General features: G+C 40.5%; 1 protein-coding gene and 1 long non-coding RNA gene across 10 annotated transcripts in view; one reads left to right on the top strand and one right to left on the bottom strand.

The window, feature by feature from the left end:
• Positions 1-20480, top strand: part of LOC105491836 (GLIS family zinc finger 3) — a 478098-nt gene that overhangs the window by 424999 nt on the left and 32619 nt on the right. For all 8 annotated transcript variants that reach the window (XM_011758546.3, XM_011758539.2, XM_011758533.2 and 5 more), the window contains one exon: positions 1086-1254. In XM_011758546.3, coding sequence (XP_011756848.1) covers positions 1086-1254 — 169 coding nt within the window. The remainder of the gene's footprint in view (positions 1-1085; positions 1255-20480) is intronic.
• The window catches only part of LOC105491833 (uncharacterized), a 52752-nt gene that overhangs the window by 21812 nt on the left and 10460 nt on the right, over positions 1-20480 (bottom strand). Inside the window, exon 1 of one of the 2 annotated variants that reach the window (XR_011612522.1) lies at positions 1231-1430. The exons of the other annotated variant lie outside the window; for it this stretch is intronic. This is a non-coding gene — a long non-coding RNA (uncharacterized lncRNA). Of the gene's footprint in view, positions 1-1230; positions 1431-20480 lie in introns of those variants that run through there. 2 annotated transcript variants of the gene reach the window in all.

The raw sequence follows: 20480 nt of genomic DNA, 5'->3' as shown, positions 1-20480 counted from the left end.
ACAACTCCCTGAACTTTTAAACCCTCAAATCTTTTTGATAATGTGGCTTCTCTTTCTTAATCCTGAACCTGATTTATTTTTTTTAAAAAATCCATTTATTCTTGATATTAGGAGAGTAAGTTCAAAAAGAACAGAAATGGGTATGGAGCTCAGCATAACTTTGTACAAAGAAGGAAGTTGAAGAGAATCAGCCTAATGCTGCTGCCATGATTGCAGCATAATGAGATGTCTACGGAGTAGGTCCCAGACACTGAGGGAACCTTTCTGATAGACTCTGAAAGTGACAAGCCCCAGTTTCTTCTATGACATCGTACCAATTAGCTGATCTAAATGGGCACATATTCGCATTTGAGGTCGTATACAGTTCTCGAAAGCTAGGCTGCCCCTGCGAATGGGGCTGTAACTCACTCTCTGTGTCATAACGGGCAACAGTGGGGGAAGATCCCAGAGCTGTTTTTTCGTAGTTTGAGAGACTCCTCTTTGATGAAGGCCAAGTATATTCATCACACCATCAGGAAAATTCCCTGGGTTAGTTAGACTCTTAAGTTAAAAGGGTGTAGGATCCTACGTTCACGCTAGGATCAGGGAAGCTCCAGTTCTCATTACATTGATTTAGCAGTGACAGAGAGGAACCCCAGCTGACCCACTGTGGCTCACTGCAGCAGTGAGAAGAGGAAGAAGGCCTGTGCTGTGCCCTTCTCGGTGAGCTGACCAAATATTCTGTTACCTGACTCTCATCCCCTGTGACTGAAAAGTGCTAATACAGAGACCTTGGCACAGATGCAAACAGTACAAGATTGACTAATTATACAGTGTCCAGACAGGGAACTGGCAGGGCATGGCAACACTTAGGAGACAGGCAGTGAACGTCAGCCTGAAGTGAGTCAAACGTGAGCTCTGGAGGAACCTGTTCCACCACGAAAATAAAAGCTGTGTGTACCCAAGAAGGGGAGAACTGTTCCCTGAAAACCACAGAGAGAAAAACAAACAAGCCCCTCAAATATGCTTGCTGTCAGCCTTTGGTATTTAAAAAATGTGGGCTTCCTTCGGGGCACGGTCTCATGTTTGTTCTCCCTTGATTTCAGCTCCCATTTTCTCCAGCAATTATTCAAGCCGAAGTGGAACAGCTGCTGGGGCCGTGCCACCCCCACATCCTGTCAGTCACCCTTCTCCAGGACATAATGTACAGGGGAGCCCCCACAACCCCTCCTCCCAGTTACCTCCACTCACAGCTGTGGACGCAGGAGCTGAGAGGTAAGGCCATCTGTCTCTCTCTCCTAATAGGTGTCGCCGCCAAACCTCCCTCCACAGAGAAGTGCTTTGACAGTTGCTGAATTTTATTAATAATCCGTTGGTGGGTTGAGTTACCCAAAGGTGACATTTTAAAAGTACATACACAAAGCACGTGGACCAAATATCTCATTATCTGTTTCATTTTTCTATGGGAAAACAAATGAAATGATATTGGCAATAGCCAGCCGAAGTTTCAGATGCTGGAAACACACCAGAATTTCCCTTTCTACCTTTCCTCGGTCTGTTTCAGAAACCCAGTTTTAAGGTAATGTATGTGCAGGTCAAAACACTTCCCGATATCAGATGGTGCCCTTGCCACATAAATCAGTATTGTTAGGGCACAGGATTTTATATAGGCTGCTCATTGAATACTTAGTGTTAATATCAGTCTCATAAAGGACTTCTGGGAGAAAATTTTTAAACAACCATGATCTTCATGATATTTTTACTCCTGAATGCTTTATTGGCCCCAGAGACCTTTCAAAGCCCTTCATACTTCTGTTTCCCAATCTGTTGTGTGTTTCTGTGGACCACAAACCAAAACAAGAGTCTGCATCTCTCGCTTCTCCATCTCCTTCCCCTTTTGTGGACCAGGTTCTAATGAACTTCTTTTGCTCAAGGGCAAGTGTACGGCTGCATCAGTACAGGTAGCTTTGGAAGAAGGTTGGACGCTTCAGTCCTCTCCGAGCTGCCCAACACACCTCTTGTCACCTCTCTCCACTTGTTGTCTGGCTTGAGTTAACCTACCTGGTTACTCCCAGACATCCAGAGGAAAAAGAAGTTCTTGTAGGAACTCTGCGCAAGCTTGGAGTAGTGGGCAATTGTTGAACAAAATAATGGGTTGAGTAGGCAGCAGGAATAAAAGTTTTGAATCTTTCATTTCACCAGCAATCTCTGGTTCCATCATTGTTGACCTGACCTATGAGTTTGGTAATCTGTGGTTTTAATTCTGATAAACCATATATTTTATTGTTTATGCCTTTCTCCCTTTATTAATATTATTTTGTTTAATGAACGTCTGTTGAATACCTTCTATGTGTCAGACTCTGTGTTGGATGTTGGAGTCCAAAAAGTTATTAAAACATGCTCCTGTCTTTACAGGTTTGAATGGTGAGGACAGGCATTCAAATGAAGTATCATAAGGCTGTTTGGTTAAGTGATGTAATAGAGATACCACAGGAGCCTAAAGAGGATATCTCTAAATCTGTCTCAGGGAGCGAGGGAAAGAAAGACACAGTGATGTAGGCATTGAAGGAAGACTAAGGCTTTTCTGGATGCCTCAATAGGGCACAGCATCCCAGGCAGCAAGAAGAACGTATGCAGGATGTGAGGAACAGAGGGAACAGAGAGGACACTGTCAGGGAAGGTCTCGGTAGCTTGGGATGACAGCATCCAGGCGTACATGGCTAATGAAGTCAGATAATAGTAGGTTGGCTCATGTGGAATTGTGTATTTGATGCTAAGGAATTTGTCTCTTATCCTGCTAGGAGTGAAGAACCATTATAGCTTCTTTGTTAAGAGAGAAACACAATCAGATTGACATTACAGCAAAAGAATTCAGGTGACAAGATAGTTGAGTAACTGAACTTGGAAGGAGAGACAGGAAAAACAAGGAGAAGAATATTGCAGGAGTCCTTGTAAGCAATATGGTTACTTGAAGGAAGGCAAAGCAGTGAGGATGGAGAATTTATTCAAGAGCAATTATTTAGGAGGCAGAATTACCAATCATTAATATATATGTGAAGCAAAGAGGAGGGACCAAAATTCATTTATGAGTTTTACCCCCAGACACCAAGATTGTGTCATTAATAGAAACTGAAAAATACAAAAAGAGTGTGGTAGTGTGGAGGATAAAACAATATTGAGTGGAGGAGAAGGGGAAGAAGAGGGAATAAGAAACTGACTTTAGGAGTTTGAATTCTAGGTGATTTATAAAAGATCCATGTGTATATGTCTGATTGGCAGTTAGAAATATGAATCAGAAGATGTTGGACTTTTGTAAAACAGTTATATGCACAAAGTAAAGTGTAAACAAATCATTAGCCTCCTCCCACAGGATCTATCAGCAAAGCAGCGCAAATGATAACCATCCGTTAAGTTCACAGACATTGGAGACAGGAAATCTTTCCTTTCATTTATCTGATATATTCCTATAAATTAAGATTTAAAAAAAAACACATTTGCTGTAGTTTTCTGTTGGGTTCTAAATGATATTAACCATGGACTTTTCATCGTCTCATTTCATTCTGCCTGGCTGAGAATCTTACTCCACAGTATCGAGATGCTCAGGAATGATCAGTCGGAACCTCCATTCGCTGCACCTCCTTATCTATAGTCATAAGGACTTTTAACAAGAATATAAGACAGAAACAATCATTGAGTCTCCTTTTTGTACTCCTTTAAAAGAATACATGTAGAAAAAAGATTTTAACTATTATCAGAGTCAAAGACAACGACTATCACAACCCACATGCCTGAAGTTTGCATCCCAGTTCTGACAGTTGCTAACTGTTTGGCTGTGGGCAAGTTCCTTAGCTGCTCCTGCTGCTTGAGTTTGTGTGTTTGCCTTTTTTAAATATTTTATTTTGTATTTTTTATTGTTCCTTTTGAAAGTGTGTAACATATTTTAAAAAATGGCAAGAATAGTACAATGAATACCCATGCATATACCCTGCATTCATATTCACCCATTGTCAATATTTTTGCCTGCCTTCCTTTTTCTTTTTCTTTCTTTCTTTTCTTTCTTTCTTTCCTTTCTTTCTCTTCCTTCCTTCCCTCCCTCCCTCCCCCCTCTTTTTTTCTCTTTCTTTCTTTCTCTTTCTTTCTCTCTTTCTTTCTTTCTTTCTTTTTCTTTCTTTCTTTTCTTTTCTTTCTTCTTTCCCTCCCTCCCTCCCTTCCTTTCTTTTTTCTTTTCTTTCTTTCTTTCTTTTCTTTCTTTTTTTTCTTTCTTTCTCTCTTTCTCTTTCTTTCTCTCTTTGTCTCTTTCTTTCTCTCTCTCTCTCTCCTTCTCTCTCTGACTTTGAGAATTCTTTGTTTTCTTGCCTATTGTTGCAGAACCATTTGACAGATGGTTGCAGATAACTGAGCAACCCTAATTACCCCTAATTACTTCAGTAGCAATCTCCTAAGAAGGACATTCTCCTACATAAACCCAATATAATAATCATACTCAGGAAATTTAACATTGATATAATACTATTCTCTAATAGTTACTCGCTATTCAGATTTCCCCAATTGTGTGAATAATGTTTTCTATAGCTGGAGATTTTTGTTTGTTTTCCTTTTTGTGATTCAGGGATCTAATAAGGATCTCCCAGTGCATTTAATTTTTATTTCTTTTTCACCTTCTTGAATCTAATGAAGTTCTCCAGCTTTTTGTTGTTATTATTATTGTCTTTCAGGACATTGACAATTTTTGAAGAACTCAGGACATTTATTTTACACAGTGTTCCATGGTTTGGATTTGTGTAACTGTTTTATCCTAAGCAGATTCATTGTAAATATTTTTGGCGGGAATACCACATAGATGATGTGGTGTTTCTTAGCTTTTTTGAGATTTAGATTGCACCTTATGGAGAATTAGGATTAAATAAACCAAAGTAGATAAAGTGCCTCGCAAGTTATATGGCATGAAGCAGGCTTTCATAGCTGTGGATACTAACATAAAGACGGGCAGCTTTGGCATAGCTGAGTGATTCAGTTTGGAAGTCAGAGGATGTTGTTAAATGATCATAGGGTTTGATAATGTAAATAATCATGAACGGGGAAATGAAGAGGAAGGAGGTACTTTATATGATGGGAGAATGAAATGGACATTTGCACTTTGTGGTTTTGCCTTGCTGCTATATTCTCCCGTACTTGGATGTGTGCCCCATCCCTTGCCTTCCCAGCTGGAGTGGGCAAGTGTGAGTGTGACAGGTTCTCTCTTCCGATCAGCTTTGGAAAGGAGGATGACATGAAACAGCCCTGACTTATTCACCAGGTTTGCATTAGTGTCCAGCATAAAAACACTAAGAGGAAATGTGCTTACCTTCCGCTTTTGGTTTGTATATCTTTGCCTCTGTTTGCCTGGGAAATCCCCCAGTAAAAACTCCAGCAGTTTTCTTAACGGAAATAGGTTTATCACACTCTGCGATTTTTAGTGGGAAACTGGCATCTTTTCCTGCTTTGCGGGCATTGATTCATCATTTACTTAGCTTTAACATGGTAAAAAAAATGGGCTGAGTCACTGTCAGAAGTCAGGAAAGGTCCACCAAATCTACCCAGTTAGCATCGAGTTCTTTGATCCTTACCATCATAAAATAAAATTAATGCAAGTTCTCTCAATCTGACAAGGTTCCATTTTTATTTTGAAATATTATCTGAATGACACATTATTTCAGTGATTTAAGCTACACACCACATCACCTAATGTTGATTTAACTTATTACGGGAAGTGGTGTTTTACTATGTCATGTTGAATGAGCCAGTGGTACTTTATGACAGTGGCTTCCCATGAGAGGAACCCAGCGTCTTTGGAAATGTTAATTCATTGAGTTTCATAGTATGTCTGTTAGACCAGAGAAAACAAAAATATTGATGGGAGCTTCTTTTTGAAATGCAGAAATCTGAGTTTGTGTTGTTCATCTTTTACAAGAGAATGTCAGCTGCCTCTCTTCATTCTGAAGAAGGCCACAAACATGGTGTGCTTTGTCGTGTAATAGAGCTGAAGGAGGCCTGTAGATTGACCACAGTGGAGAGGCTTATGAAGAGCTTCCTATGAGCCCATGGCTGAGCCAGAAAAGACTGAAAAGAAAGTGTAAATATAAGGAAAAAAACCAAAGTGTTTTTTCTGTTCTCTCACTTAACAATAATCAACACAAAATGCTTCTGTGACCAAATGTATGGGGGTTTTTCCCCAACCCACTGAGCATGCAGTCAGTTCTGCAGTAGACACCATCTGGGTGTCCTCTCATTGCTATCTATTCTGACAATCTTCTTGGAGAGAGTGTCAGATTCCACAGGTTGAGGACACAGTTCCACAAGACTGCCCCCTACTTCTGATGCCAGTTGCAAGACCTGGGTTATTTTGCCTGTACATCTGACTGACTGACTATAAATCAGGGTTTCCACAGCCCCTTCCTCGGGTTTTATTAGTTTTCTGGAGCAGTTCACAGAACTCAGGGAAACACTTACATTTACTGGTTTATTATAAAGGACATTATAAAGGATACCAATGAAAGATGTATAGGTCAAGGCGTATGGGAAGGGGCACAGAACCTCCATTCCCTCTCCAGGCCTGCCTCCCTCTAGGAACCTCCATGTGTTCAGCTATCCAGAGGTTCTCTGAACCCAGTCCTTTTGGATTTTTATGGAGACTTCATTACATAGGCATGATTGATTAAATCATTGGCCATTGGTAATCAGTTTACTCTTTGGCCCCTCTTCCCTCAGAGGTTGGGGGTTGAGGCTGAAAGTCAACACTCTAATCCTGTCTTGGTCTCTCCAGTGGCCAGTGTCATTCTTTCAGGCAGCCAGAGGCTGCCAGCCATCAGTCAACTAATTAGCATACAAAAAGACACTATCATTTCGAAGATTCCAAGGATTTTAGAAGTTGTATGCCAGGAATGAGGAGGAAAACCAAATATATATTTCATAATATCGTAGAAAGAAGGGATGTATAGTCTCTTCAGAGAGTATTCAATCTAGTATATGAATCAGCAGCAGCAAATGTGAGGAATAATTATTTTTGAGAAGTAGTCAAAGCACCTTTACCAAATAAGGAATGACAATTTTTTTTAGTCTCTGTGGAGTATTGGAAAGGCTTATTCTTTTCACCCATAATGTATTATTTCAGATATGGCATTGCTGGAATTCTAGGTACTTTTATACGTGTATAATATTTCTAGGCCTTTCAGTAATTTGCATGAGTAACTTTGACATTTCTTTTTTTTTTTTACTTTATTTTCTTTATTTTTTATCTTTATTTTAGTTTATTTTTATGCAAATTTATGGCCATATGATGTGAAATTTTGTTACATATATATAATGCATAGTGATCAAGTTAAGGTAAGTTAGGATGTCCAACACCCAAGTACAATATGTTTTTTGTTTAACTATAGTCACCTTATTCTGTTACCAGGCATTGAATTTATTCCTTCTATTTAACTGATGATCATATGGTTTTTTGCCCCCATTCTCTTGATGTTATATGTCCCATTTATTGATTTGTATATGTTGAACCTTCCTTGCTTCCCTAGTATAAATCGCACTTGTGCTGTTGAATTTGGTTTGCTGGCATTTTATTGAGGATTTTTGTGTCTATGTTCATCAGGGATATTGGCCTGCAGTTTTATTTTTGTTGTTGTTGTTGTTGTTGTGACTTTGTCTAGTGTGGGTATCAGGGTGATGCTGGCCTCATGGAATGCCTGTGGGAGAATTCCTTCTTTAATTTTTTGGAATAGTTTCCAAAGGATTGGTATTAGTTCTCTGTACATTTGGTAGAATTTTGCTGTGAATCTATCTGGTCCTGGGCTTTTCTTTTGGGGAGACTTCCTAATACTGATTCCATCTCATTATGCATTATTGGTCTGTTCAGGTGTTTTATTTCTTCCTTATTCAGTCTTGGTAGATTGTATGTTTATCAATTGTATTTATATGTTCAAATAACCAGCTTTTGTTTTGTTGCTTCTTTGTATATTTTTTAGTTTCTATTTCATATTATTCTGCTCATATCTTTATTACTTGTTTTTTTCTGCTAATCTGGGGTTTGGTTTGTTCTTCCTTTTCTAGTTCTTTGAGGTATGTTTTTAGATTGTTTATTTGTAATCTTTCTACTTTTTTGATATAAGCATTTATTGCTACAAACTTCCCTTTTAGCACTGCTTTTGCTGTACTCCACAGGTTTGGGGACTGATAATAGTTTGGCTCTGTGTCCCCACCCAAATCTCATCTTGAATTGTATTCCCATAATTCCCATGTGTTGTGGGAGGGACCTGTTGGGAGATAATTGAATCATGGGGATGGTTTCTGCCATGCTGTTCTTTTGGTGGTGAATAAGTCTCATGATATCTGAGGGTTTTATCAGGGGTTTCCACTTTTGCATCTTCTTCATTCTCTTTGCCTGCTGCCATCCATGTAAAATGGGAGTTGCTCCTCCTTACATTCCGCCATGATTATAAGGCTTCCCCAGCCATGTGGAACTGTAAGTCCAATTAAACCTCTTTCTTTTATAAATTGCCCAGTCTTGGGTATGTCTTTAACAGCAGCATGAAAACAGACTAATACAGTAAATTGGTACCAGCAGAGTCGGGTGCTGCTGTAGATACCTGAAAATGTGGAAGCAACTTTGGGACTGGGTAACAGGCAGGGGTTGGAACAGTTTGGAGGGTTCAGAAGAAGATAGGAAAATGTGGAAACATTTGGAATTTCCTAGAGACTTGTTGAATGGCTTTGCCCAAAATGCTGATAGCAATATGGACAGTAAAGTCAAGGCTGAGGTGGTCTCAGATGGAAATGAGGAACTCGTTGGGAACTGGAACAAAGGTGACTCTTGTTATGTTTTAGCAAAGGGAGTGGTAGCATTTTGCCTCTGCTCTAGAGATTTGTGGAACTTTGAACTTGAGAGTGATGATTCAGGGTATCTAGCAGAAGAAATTTCAAAGCAGCATTCAGGAAGTGACTTGGGTGCTGTTAAACGCATTCAGTTTTGAAAGGGAAATAGCATAAAAGTTTGAAAAATTTATAGCCTGGCAATGCATTAGAAGAGAAAATCCCATTTTCTGGGGAGAAATTCAAGCTGGCTGCAGAAATTTGCATAAGTAACGAGGAGCCAAATGTTAATTCCCAAGACAATGGGGAAAATGTCTCCAGGGCATGCCAGAGGTCTTCACAGCAGCCCCTCCAATCAGAGGCCCTAAGGCCTAGAAGGAAAAAGTGGTCTCCAGGGCCTGGCCCAGGGTCCCTGTGCTGTGTGCAGCCTAGGGACTTGGTGTCCTGCATCCCAGCCGCTCAAGCAATGCCTGAAAGGGGCCTGAAGTTCTGACCGTGGCTTCAGATGGTGCAAGCCCTAAGCCTTGGCAGCTTCCACGTCGTGTTGAGCCTGCGGGTACACAGAAGTCAAGAATTGAGGTTTGGAAACGTCTGCCTAGATTTCAGAAGATGTGTGGAAATGCCTGGATGCCCAGGCAGAAGTTTGCTGCAGGGGCATGACTCTCATGGAGAACCTCTGCTAGAGCAATGCAAAAGGGAAATGTGGGGTCGGAGAGCCCACACAGAATCTCTACTGGGATACTGTCTAGTGGAGCTGTGAGAAGAGGGTCCAGACCCCAGAATGGTAGATCCACCGATAGCTTGCACTGTGCGCCTGGAAAAGCCACAGATGCTCAATGCCAGCCCATGAAAGCAGCCAGGAGGGAGGCTGCACCCTGCAAAGTCACAGGAGCAGAGCTACCCAAGACCATGGGAACCCACCTCTTGCATCAGCATGACCTAGATATGAGACATGGAGTCCAAGGAGATCATTTTGGAGCTTTAAGATTTGACTGCCCAACTGGGGAAATTGCGTGTGCCCTGTAGCCTCTTTGTTTTGGCCAATTCCTCCTATTTTGAATGGTTGTATTTACCCAGTGTCTGTATCCCCATAGTATCCAGGAAATAAGTAGCTTTATTTTGATTTTATAGGCTCATAGGTGGGAGGGACCTGCCTTATCTCAGATGAGAATTTGGACTGTGGACTTTTGAGTTAATGCTGAAATGAGTTAAGACTTTGGGGAACGGTAGGAAAGCATGATTGGTTTTGAAATGTGAGGAGATGAGATTTGGCAGGGGTCAGGGGTGGAATGATATGGTTTGGCTTTGTGTCCTCACCCAAATCTCATCTTGAATTGTATTCCCATAATTCCCACGTGTTGTGGGAGGGACCCATTGGGAGATAACTGAATCATGGGGGTGGTTTCCCATCATACTGTTCTCGTTTGAATAAGTCTCACGAGACCTGATGGTTTTATCAGGTTTCTGCTTTTGCATCTTCCTCATTCTCTCTTTGCCTTCTGCCATCCATGTAAGATGGGACTTGTTCCTCCTTACCTTCCGCCATGATTGTGAGGCTTCCCCAGCCACATGGAACTGTAAGTACAAATAAACCTCTTTCTTTTGTAAATTGCCCAGTCTCAGGTATGTCTTTAACAGCAGCATGAAAACGGACTAATATAGGGATGTTGTATTTTCATTTTCATTTGTTTCAAGACATTTTTTAATTTTCATCTTAACTTTCTCTTTGGCCCAGTGGTCATCCAGGAGCACACTGTTTAATTTCCATGTATTTGCTTGGTTTCCAAAGTTCTTTCTGGTATTGAATTCTTGTTTTATTCCATCATAGCCTGAGAAGATACTTGATATGGTTACAATTTAAAAAATTTGTTGAGACTCATTTTGTAGTCTCACAGGTATCATTTTCTAATTAATCATGGGAAATGTAATGTTGGTTGCCTGGGTGCTAAAGAGTCAAAGACAGCAACTGTTTTGAAGTCAATGGCTTCGCAATTCTGTAAAGTTCTTTAGCTCCACTCAAACCAGTCTGACTTCTGACTTAGTTTCCTTTTTTCTGTGTCTCAATTCGGGCTTTGTTTCTATATAAAAACTTCCTTTTTCTTCTTATCCTTAACTAAGTGTTACTCATCCTTTGGTGCTCAGTTTTAGTTCTTAATGCGGGAAACCTCTCCTCTGCCTCTCACAGTTCACAAAATCAAGTTCCCCTGATGAATCCCTTGGATCTTATCATCTGTTTCGTGTATGTACTATTTACCAGATGTCACCATGCTAACCGAATTGTTAACTTTTGGTGAACAGGAACCTTAAGTTTCCTAGTGACCTCTATACTGCCATGTACTGAGTAATACAGTGACAGGTTCCAAGGAAGGTTTGAGAAAGGAAAAAGACCAATGAGGGGAATGCCTACGAAGCAAGAGGTCATTGTCAGAAGCCCTGCCCTCTCAGAGTATCCAGTCTAATGGAAGACACCAAGCCAATAGGCAATCATAGTTTAGAGTATTATGAAGGGGTGATATAGGGGCCTGTGGATGCATACAGAAAGAGCACATAACCCAAAATTGGGGAGAAAGGACTAGAGAAAGAAATTTTTTCCTGAAAGCTGATAACCTACAGGCAAGAAGACTATGTACAACAAGTAGTTGTATACAAAAACTAAGGAGGAAGAGAGCCAGCAAGGGTGGAATGTAGTGTAGAAATTAGGGAGTAACCTTATCAGCCACATTTAGAGGTTTGGGCTTTAACTTGAGGACAAGAAGTTGTGTGTTGGGCCAATAAGGGGGATGTAGTGGCTCTTGCATACATTCCAAATTCCTCCCTCGTCTATTATCCACCCACAAAGAGTTCAGAATGCATTCTCTGCCTGATAGAAGAAAAAGGACAAGGAATTGAAAAATGGTTCATCTTGTTCTCAAATAGCCAAAGGCATTGTTTTGCACCACCTGGACTAGTGAAGCAGCACAGTAGGGATTGTGTTATTTTCCTTTTTAATACCATTTGTAAAGACAGTTTTGTCTCTTGCAATTTGAAGCTTGTATTTTATGTAGTCATGAACTACCAGGGTTTTGAAGAGTCACTGAGTGTCACAAAAAAAATTACTTCCATTTTAAAGGCAAAGTGATGAACATTTGAAAATTAGAGATCTAATCCAGCAGTAATTTTGTCTCACTTGTCTCCATTATATCTGAGAAAACTTGGATATGACTAAGAGTTCACTGCATGACTGTGTGTCATCTTATAGTTGCAGTTTGTCCAGTGAGCACTGCTCTGTGGCCATTGATGCATATCACAGAGACTTTCCGACACATATAGAAACACATCTAACTTAGAGGGTAACAGATAAACATAGGCAATTAAGTTTGACAATGTTGATCATTGGAATAGTTGAGAAAAGTCATAGTTAAAAGACAAATATAAGCCTCAAATAACCATTTTTGTCAACCTGCATGTTGACATCCACATCATCCTCTGGTAGAGTCTGTCACTCTGGGGCTCACCTTGTGCCATGTCATCATGAACATCATTCTTTCTCTTTGGGCCACAGCACTTTTATGTAGAAGTCAAGCTGTTATCCTCATTTAGCATCCCATGAGGGGACCAGTTTCTCTCTACAGAAAGGTAACTTCCACAGATATTCAAAATTAAGAGAGGTGGGGTCCAAAATCCATTCCCTACCCAACACATTTGCATGCACACGCCCACGCACACACAAGAATTGTTGAATGTAATAAAAGTTGCTCCTGATCTCAATGTTGTGAGCAGTACAGAGGCAGAAAATTCTGATATCCTATTTTTGAAAATGGAGATGAGAGCTTTGGGTTTTAGATTAGAAAAGGTTGGTGGCCTGTCCCTATTTTGTTTTCTTTAAATCTATGGAAAGTTCCTGGTACTTCTCAATGTTTCTTCCAGTGTAGAATGGCCAGCCAGTCTTTAAGCTTCCTAACTATTGAGGATCCATGGCCAAAGCCATGCTTCATCCTCTGTGGCAAATATCAGTTAGGTCTTTGGTCTTTTGAATGAACTTTCTTCTCTTACTAATAACTTCTTAAATACACTCCCCTGATATACTCCTGGAAGTCACACATATACTTACAAGGAAATAGATCACATTGGTTACTTTCTTTTTACCAGTCTAGTGATTGTGAATGGCTCCAGAGGAAAAGAAAAAGATAAAATAACAACAGCAACAACAACAAAAAAAAAACATAGCTGAACTGGCTTCCCCAGTCTTCTCTGACCTATCTCTGATTTAAATGTCCATGTGTTCCTCAAAACTTCTATGAACATAATTTTCAGTCTAATGTGTTTCTCGATAATGGAGGAAAATCAAGAGCTAAGTCTATATAGTTATCTTCAACTTACTGTTAACAACCTAAAAAACCCAGGAGTCAACTCGGATTCCTCCCTTTGCCCAAACGCTCTCATATCTAATTCATCTGTAGGTCCTGTTGGCTCTATCTTCAAAATACATTTCAAGACTAATCGACTCCACTCCTCCACCCTAGTTCAAGCCACTGTCCCCTCCCATCTTAAGCAAAATACCTCTAACTGGTCTCTCTGCATCAAATCTTGCCTACATATGATCATCTACCCTCATCCCACCAGCACACACATGACATTGCTCTACACCACGAGAGTTACCCTTTAAAATGTAAATGGAATAATCTCTTTTCTGTTCACACCTCTCCCTGGCTAATACTTGGAATAAAATTCAAACTCCATTTTGTAGTGTACATGACCCTCTGTGGTCTGGCCTCTGCTAAATTCATCCATTGTCAATTCCCTTGTTTAATCTGTTCCAGCCACACTGGCCTTGTTGGAGTTTCTAAAAAACACTCACTAATCTTGCCTTGGGGACTTTGTACTTGCTGTTCCTGAGACCTGAAAGCCACTCTCATCAGAACCTCACATGGCTTGTGCCTTCCTTTCTGGTGTCTGCTCAAATAGTACCTCCTCAGAAAGGCTCTTCCTGACTATCTAAAACTTTCCTTTCCCACCTCCCTTTCCTCTTTAACTCTGCTTTAATTTTCCTTCATTGACTTCTCGCTCCCTGAAGTTGCACTATTTGCTTACCGATTGCTTCTATTACCCTACAGGGGTCCCAGTCTCCCTGAGCACAGAGACTATGTCAGGTTGACGGCTACCTTGTGCAGAATGCTTACCGCTCAGTGCTGATAGGAGAAACCTAAGGAATTTTGTAAAATGAATGAATGTGGATGGAAACAAGAATACTACTCTCATTCCTTTGTTATTTCAGAGAGTGGTTACAGTATCCCAGAGCAGGGGATTGTTGTTCTTCCACCTCCACACTCTCCTCCAGGCCACTTCCTGGGAAGACAGGAGACACTGACGGGAGCCTCTGTGGGACAGTCTCCCAAGCAAACAGCTCCACTTGTGGTTTCAGCGTTTGTTATATCAGATTCTGATCCATGTATGTTTTATTTTGAAATGCACTAGTTCTTCATTTTAGATTAATTGTAATCACATATCAAAAACCAACTATTAGGATGCCTGTAAAAGAAACCATTTTTGAAGTGCCAAGGAAGTCATTTGACCTCCAAAAGCCAAATCAACCATCTTTATTTTGTTTCCATATTCCAAACAAATCCACCTCATGTTAAGCACAAGATGATGTTTTCTTAGTCCCCTTGGATTTTCAGTCAGGAAAGTGAGTCATGACAGTAACAAGAAAGGCTTAGGTGAAATAAAATTTCTCTTCTTGCAACCTCTACTTCATTGCATTAGCATGAAGCAACAAGGGAGGTCACACTAACTCATGGTGTTATTCCAACTTGTTAGTGTGTTCTTGTTATCTGCTGTTTCTGAAACAGCAAGTCATATGTAGTCAGAATTCTCAAAACAAAAGCCAGCCATTCTAGCATGAGTCAAGACATCCACATATTCCAAAGTGCTTCCTCTCTGACATAGAATAGGCTGGTCAAAGGATTGCCTCTACTTAATCTTTTAAAGGTATGATCCAGAAATCTTCATGGTTTTTTCCTTTCCTAAGTAGCGACAGTCAGGAGACCTAGCTGCTAAGAGATTATCTTTGTGCAAGTGAAGAACTATGTTGATTGGTGGTCAGGAGAGTATTGAGGTGAGCAGAAACCAAGAGGCAAAGTTCATTGGATGAGCCTTTTGTGTTTGTGTCCTTTTTGGAGAAATAGTCTTTGGTTGCTTTTCTGTTTAGTTAGAAGGAGAAAAAATCTGTTTTACTCATCCTTCCCCTCAGAGAAAATGATTAGGCTCATTCCCTTGAATAGATATTCTCCCCTCAGAGCCAGAGGCTGGGCAAATATAATATCCAGCTGGACATTTGCACCAGTTGGACAAATGTATCATCTACCTGGGCACAAGAATTGGCACCAAGTTGAGAACCAGGTCTGTGGAACCATGTTCAGCAGAGTAATTCTTCATCTGCAATGACCTACATTTGTTAAATACTTACCTTCTTAGAGAACTAGGTAAGATTGTTGGAGATACACATTAGTAGCAAGTAGCTGAGGGTTTATTCTTTTTCCATCTATAAGAGCCAAAAGCCCTTCACTAACTGTGAATTTTAAAAATATATGCTGTTTCCTTCCATTCATTTCTCTAGTCAAATGTTGAGTCTTATCTTTAAGAGAAGGTGCAGAAAATTCCTGCACCTGACATTCAATATATGGGGGGGGAAAAGCACATATAAATAGCACGTGTTATTAATGACTGAAGCATCACCCAGCCAGTTTCTTTTCAAATGTATGGATTATATTGACTTTTGAAGTCTTCTATGGTTGTGGCTTCCAAAGGCACCTGACCACACTTGGCAGGAGTACTGCATTTAAAGTCGGTTCTCGAAGGTCTTCTGTTGTGTTCAAAAGACTCATGTTTGCATTTTGAAACCATGAGAAGGATACTGGATAGTCCATTTTTTGTAAGCTTATGCCTCCCTTTCTCATGCTTAGACAAAAATAACACTGATTTTTTGTCTTATTTCTCATCTGACATTCTCATTACACTCTCTTCTGAATGTTTTTCTTTCATCTAATGCATTCTATTGTAAAGTAGATTGAACGCTATGTGTGACACCATGCTGAACAAGAGAAAGATTCTTGCCTTTGCTACAGGACTATGAGTTAATCCCCTTGCTCTGACCTACTCAAAGAAACCCAAGAGATGATATCATTGCAGATTTTTTTTTCATAGTAGAATTTTTTACATCAAATGTCTAGGACCACACTGGATACATTTTCTTCAGTTTGGTGCTTTTTTAAAGAGAGGATTTGGCAGAATCAGCCTTTCTTCCCTCTCTCCCCATGTCAGATTCTGAAATAGACAAACAACTGAGTCACAGCCAATTCTGCAGTCAGGATATTCCAGAAAACTCCTCTCTTGGTCCTGCATAATTCATTTTTCTGACATACCCGAGACGTTCTCCCCTCCTCCCTTTTTTTTCCACAGAGGAGAAACATTGCAATGCTCTGGGTCCTATTTCAGCATTTCAAAGAAAAAAAAATAACACTGCTCTGCCTTGGGCATTGATTACTTTGTTTTTTGACTTACAGCTTGCTCCCTATACCCAAGAGGAGAAACTTTCCTCCAGAACACTCTGTCCTTTCTGTTTCTCACACTCACTCACTCATGATATATAAATTCAAAAAGCATTTGTGATCATTTCACCTACAACCAACTTCACAGACTTCATTTTGTCATGCTCAAGGTAGGTTCAGGCAATCATTTTTGAGTCCTGGTCTTTTCCAACCGAATGAATTATTTGCAGTTAATATTGACCCAGCCTCTCATAAGGAGCACCAAGCTCTTCCAGGGGACGGATTCAGTTCTTGGACTATGGACTATTTGGGGACAGAGTCCTCAGACGGACACACAGCTCTTGGCCTGCCCCGGTCCTGCCCCAGTGGACAGTGTTGCAATTACCCACACTTCCCAGCGGCTGTTCCTTCTTTACTGAAAGCTGGTCTTGATTGTCTCAGAAGCCGAATTCAATTTGCAGTTCCCCCAGTAACGTGCTGTGATTCATTTGGGGACAAATCTGGATTGAACTGAGTCCAAGTGTCTCTTTTGTGAGACAGAAGGGAAGTATAAGTAGATACTATAGTCACCCAGATGAGTCAGCCAGGAATTCATGAAGTGATTCATAAATCGTTATAAAGACCACTAAAGTCTACTAAAATGGAGTGCTGTCTGGCTATACAAAGTGGGGTATTATCATTGCGGGGTTTTTTTAGATGTTAAATCAGATGTGAAATCCTTAAAACTGGGCTTTTCTTTTTAACTTTTGAAAAGGATTCCTTTCTTCCCCCTCTGCAGTTGGCCAACTGCTACAGCCATTTTTCATTGATTAGTTTTCACAGATGAATTTTAAAACCACCACAGATGATACCCTGCAATTCTTTGGGGAAATAAAAAATACCTCCCCAAATCCATCGTAGACTAGTTTATATCCATTATTTCTACTCCCTGGCAGCAAGTCAATAATATTTTTCGTGTGAATACAATGAAACAAGCTGTTCTAATGAATCCTTCCTTCTTCAGGAGGTCTGTAGCTGCCGTGGAAGAGACGGGGGGAAAGAAACTATCCAGAACACATACTAGCTTTTAATCTAGTTGATCATGTAAACACATAAATTCCTTCTTTTCAAAGTGTTAACCCCCAAAGCAGTGGTAAAACACACAGTCCTATGTTGCTGGCTAGAACTGCTTGTGGGTACAGCACAAATGAAGAAAAGTATGAAATATTTATGACATGCTTGACTTGCAACACAATCTATTAGTAAATTTTGTTAAAGAAATAGATGTGGACATTGACAAAGAATTACTTTGGACTTATACACAGGGGAAAGAGCCCTACCTGAAAGGAATTACCTAGTTAGAAAGACTAAAGGTATATTCTATGTTGTGCATGAAGAACTCCAGTTCGGGACTGAGCAAGTTCACCAAAGTACACTGAGCTACACTTGCCATTGCTCGATTTTTTAAAGGTAGTATGATGCTGACACGCCCTCCCACCAGCCCATGATAAAGATGAACATTTCAGATGCCCTCAGGAATCTTCCTCGTTCCTCCCTCACCCCACCACTCTTGCTTGCTTTATATCTCCACTAGAGAAGTCTTTCTCACCTTTGTGACTTTAAGCAAATTATTTTACCTTGTTGGGCATTTTTTATTTCATCCAAATAAGATGGTGCTCCAGTGCCCTTTCCAGCTAAAACATTCTATAATTGTATAAATTTGTGGACTCAGGATATTCCATTGGGAAACTCAGCACCAACGTATGAGACCTACACACGAGACCAAGATTAACTACTTCTAGAACCAGAAAATCAGCCCCATGAGTAAATGCTCCACTTTCTTTTTTTAATTCAATTTAATTTTATTTTAAGTTCTGGGATACATTTGCAGGATGTGCATGTTTGTTACAGAGGTAAATTTGTGCCATGGTGGTTTGCAGCACCTATCAACCCATCACGTAAGTATTAAACTCTGCATGCATTAGCTATTTTTCCTGATACTCTCCCTCCCCCACACCCCCTAACAGGCCCCAGTGTGTGATGTTCCCCTCCCTGTGTCCATGTGTTCTCATTGTTCAGCTCCCACTTATAAGTGAGAACATTCGGTGTTTGGTTTTATGTTCCTGCATTAGTTTGCTGAGGATAATGGCTTCCAGCTCCATCCATGTCCCTGCAAATGACATGATCTCATTCATTTTTATGGGTGCATAGTATTCCATGGTGTATATGTACAACATATTCTTTATCCAGTCTATCATTGATGGGCATTTGGGTTGATTCCATGTTTTTGCTATTGTGAATAGTGCTGCAGTGAACATACATGTGCATGTATCTCTATATGATTATATACCCAAAGTAATGGGATTTGGGTATATAATGGGATTTCTGGGTCAAATGCTATTTCTGGTTCTAGGTCTTTGAGGAATCACCACACTGGCTTCCACAATGGTTGAACTAATTTACGTGCCCACCAACAGTATGCCTCACTTTCTTTTGAGCCTTAGTGTTTATATCTGAATAGTCAAAGAAGGAAAGAGTCTTAAGATTTTCTAAGAACTCTATAGATGTTCTAATACATTGCTGGGATCACAGTCTTACACAGCTCTCAAACACTGGGGTACATGTTAATGTCAGGGATGCCTTAAATGTACATTCAATCAGTCATTCCATAAACATGTATTGGCCACCCAGAAAGCATCAGACATTTATTGTATTAAGTACTTTGATATTCCTGACTTCCCAATTTAAAATTATTCCTAATCCACCCCACCCTTTGCTGTCTCCATGATTTTCTCCATAGCACTCATTTTCTCTAGCCCAGTAGATACGTTGCTTACTTAAATTACGTCACTGCCTGCCTCCCCTTACTAAAATGTAAGTTCCACAAAGACAGAGATATGTGTCTTTTGTTGCTCTATCCCTAGTGCTTAGAACAATGCCACACATTTAGTGTTCAACACAGACCCCTTGAATGAATAAATGTCACCATGGACTTTACAACCTTCAGTGAAAGTTGAGATTACCTTTGTTTTATGCTTAAAATTGATCCTGGGAGAAAGTGGGGAATTTACTTGTTTACCCAGCTAGTAACAGACAGACCCAGGATCCAAGCCTAGGTGGGTGTGACTTGTGGCCTGTCTGTCTTCTTCTTTGTCCATCTGCTTCTCCTGCCATTCCCACTTTTTCTGCACATGAACCTAAGCAGTTTTCAGTGTCTCAGTGTCTCAGTGTCTACGCATCTCAGTTGGGAGCAACCGATCTGAGAAACAGTCTAAGATTGAATGCTGTTGGGCCGCGCCACTGCATGGCTGGGGAGCTCAATGATAACAGGGGGTTGTGGCTGAGAAAGCAGAGGAGAAGGGCGTAGAAGGGAAAGAGAGTGGCCAAGTAAATACCCACAAATAATCAGACATTCTTTGAGATAGGCAGAGATACATATTTGCAGAAATGTTTTAAATGTTTCCTCAACCCCCAGAGGATTTTTTTTTTTTTTTTTGACGGAGTCTTGCTCTGTCACCCAGGCTAGAATGCAGTGGTGCAATCTCGGCTCACTGCAAGCTCCGCCTCCTGGGTTCATGCCATTTTCCTGCCTCAGCCTCCCGAATAGCTGGGACTACAGGCGCCCGCCACCACACCTGGCTAATTTTTTGTACTTTGAGTAGAGATGGGGTTTCACTGTGTTAGCCAGGATAGTCTCGATCTCCTGACCTCAGGATCCGCCCACCTCGGCCTCCCAAAGTGCTGGGATTACTGGTGTGAGCCACTGTGCCCAGCTCCCCACAGAGGATTTTTTATGAGGTTTTAAAATCCTTCCCCTTCCCTTTCTTTTTTTCTTTTGCATACCATTGCTCTTGGTAGGGTTATACAAACTCCTCTACCAAATGAGTGGAAATGTTTGACTCAGTTCTTTGGTTAGCTTTTGTGCGATCTGTTTCTGTTAAGCAGTAATTTTTTTTTTTTTTTTAGGCTGTTATGAGCCCATTTACAGAACAATCATCTATTGTTTCAAAGAAGTTTAAAATGCTAAAGAAGAGACTAATAAGCTATGTCCAATGAAAGCTCTGAAATGTCAACTGCAGATCAGCAACCAGAGAACAGGGTTGGACCTAGAAAAGATGTCAGAAGGTGTCTCTTCTGGCTCTTGGACACACT

This window comes from Macaca nemestrina, chromosome 14 (genome assembly GCF_043159975.1).
Source record: "Macaca nemestrina isolate mMacNem1 chromosome 14, mMacNem.hap1, whole genome shotgun sequence".
NCBI lineage: Eukaryota > Metazoa > Chordata > Mammalia > Primates > Cercopithecidae > Macaca > Macaca nemestrina.
The sequence above is the reverse complement of the archived record's forward strand: the minus strand, read 5'-3'. Positions and strand labels throughout refer to the sequence as shown.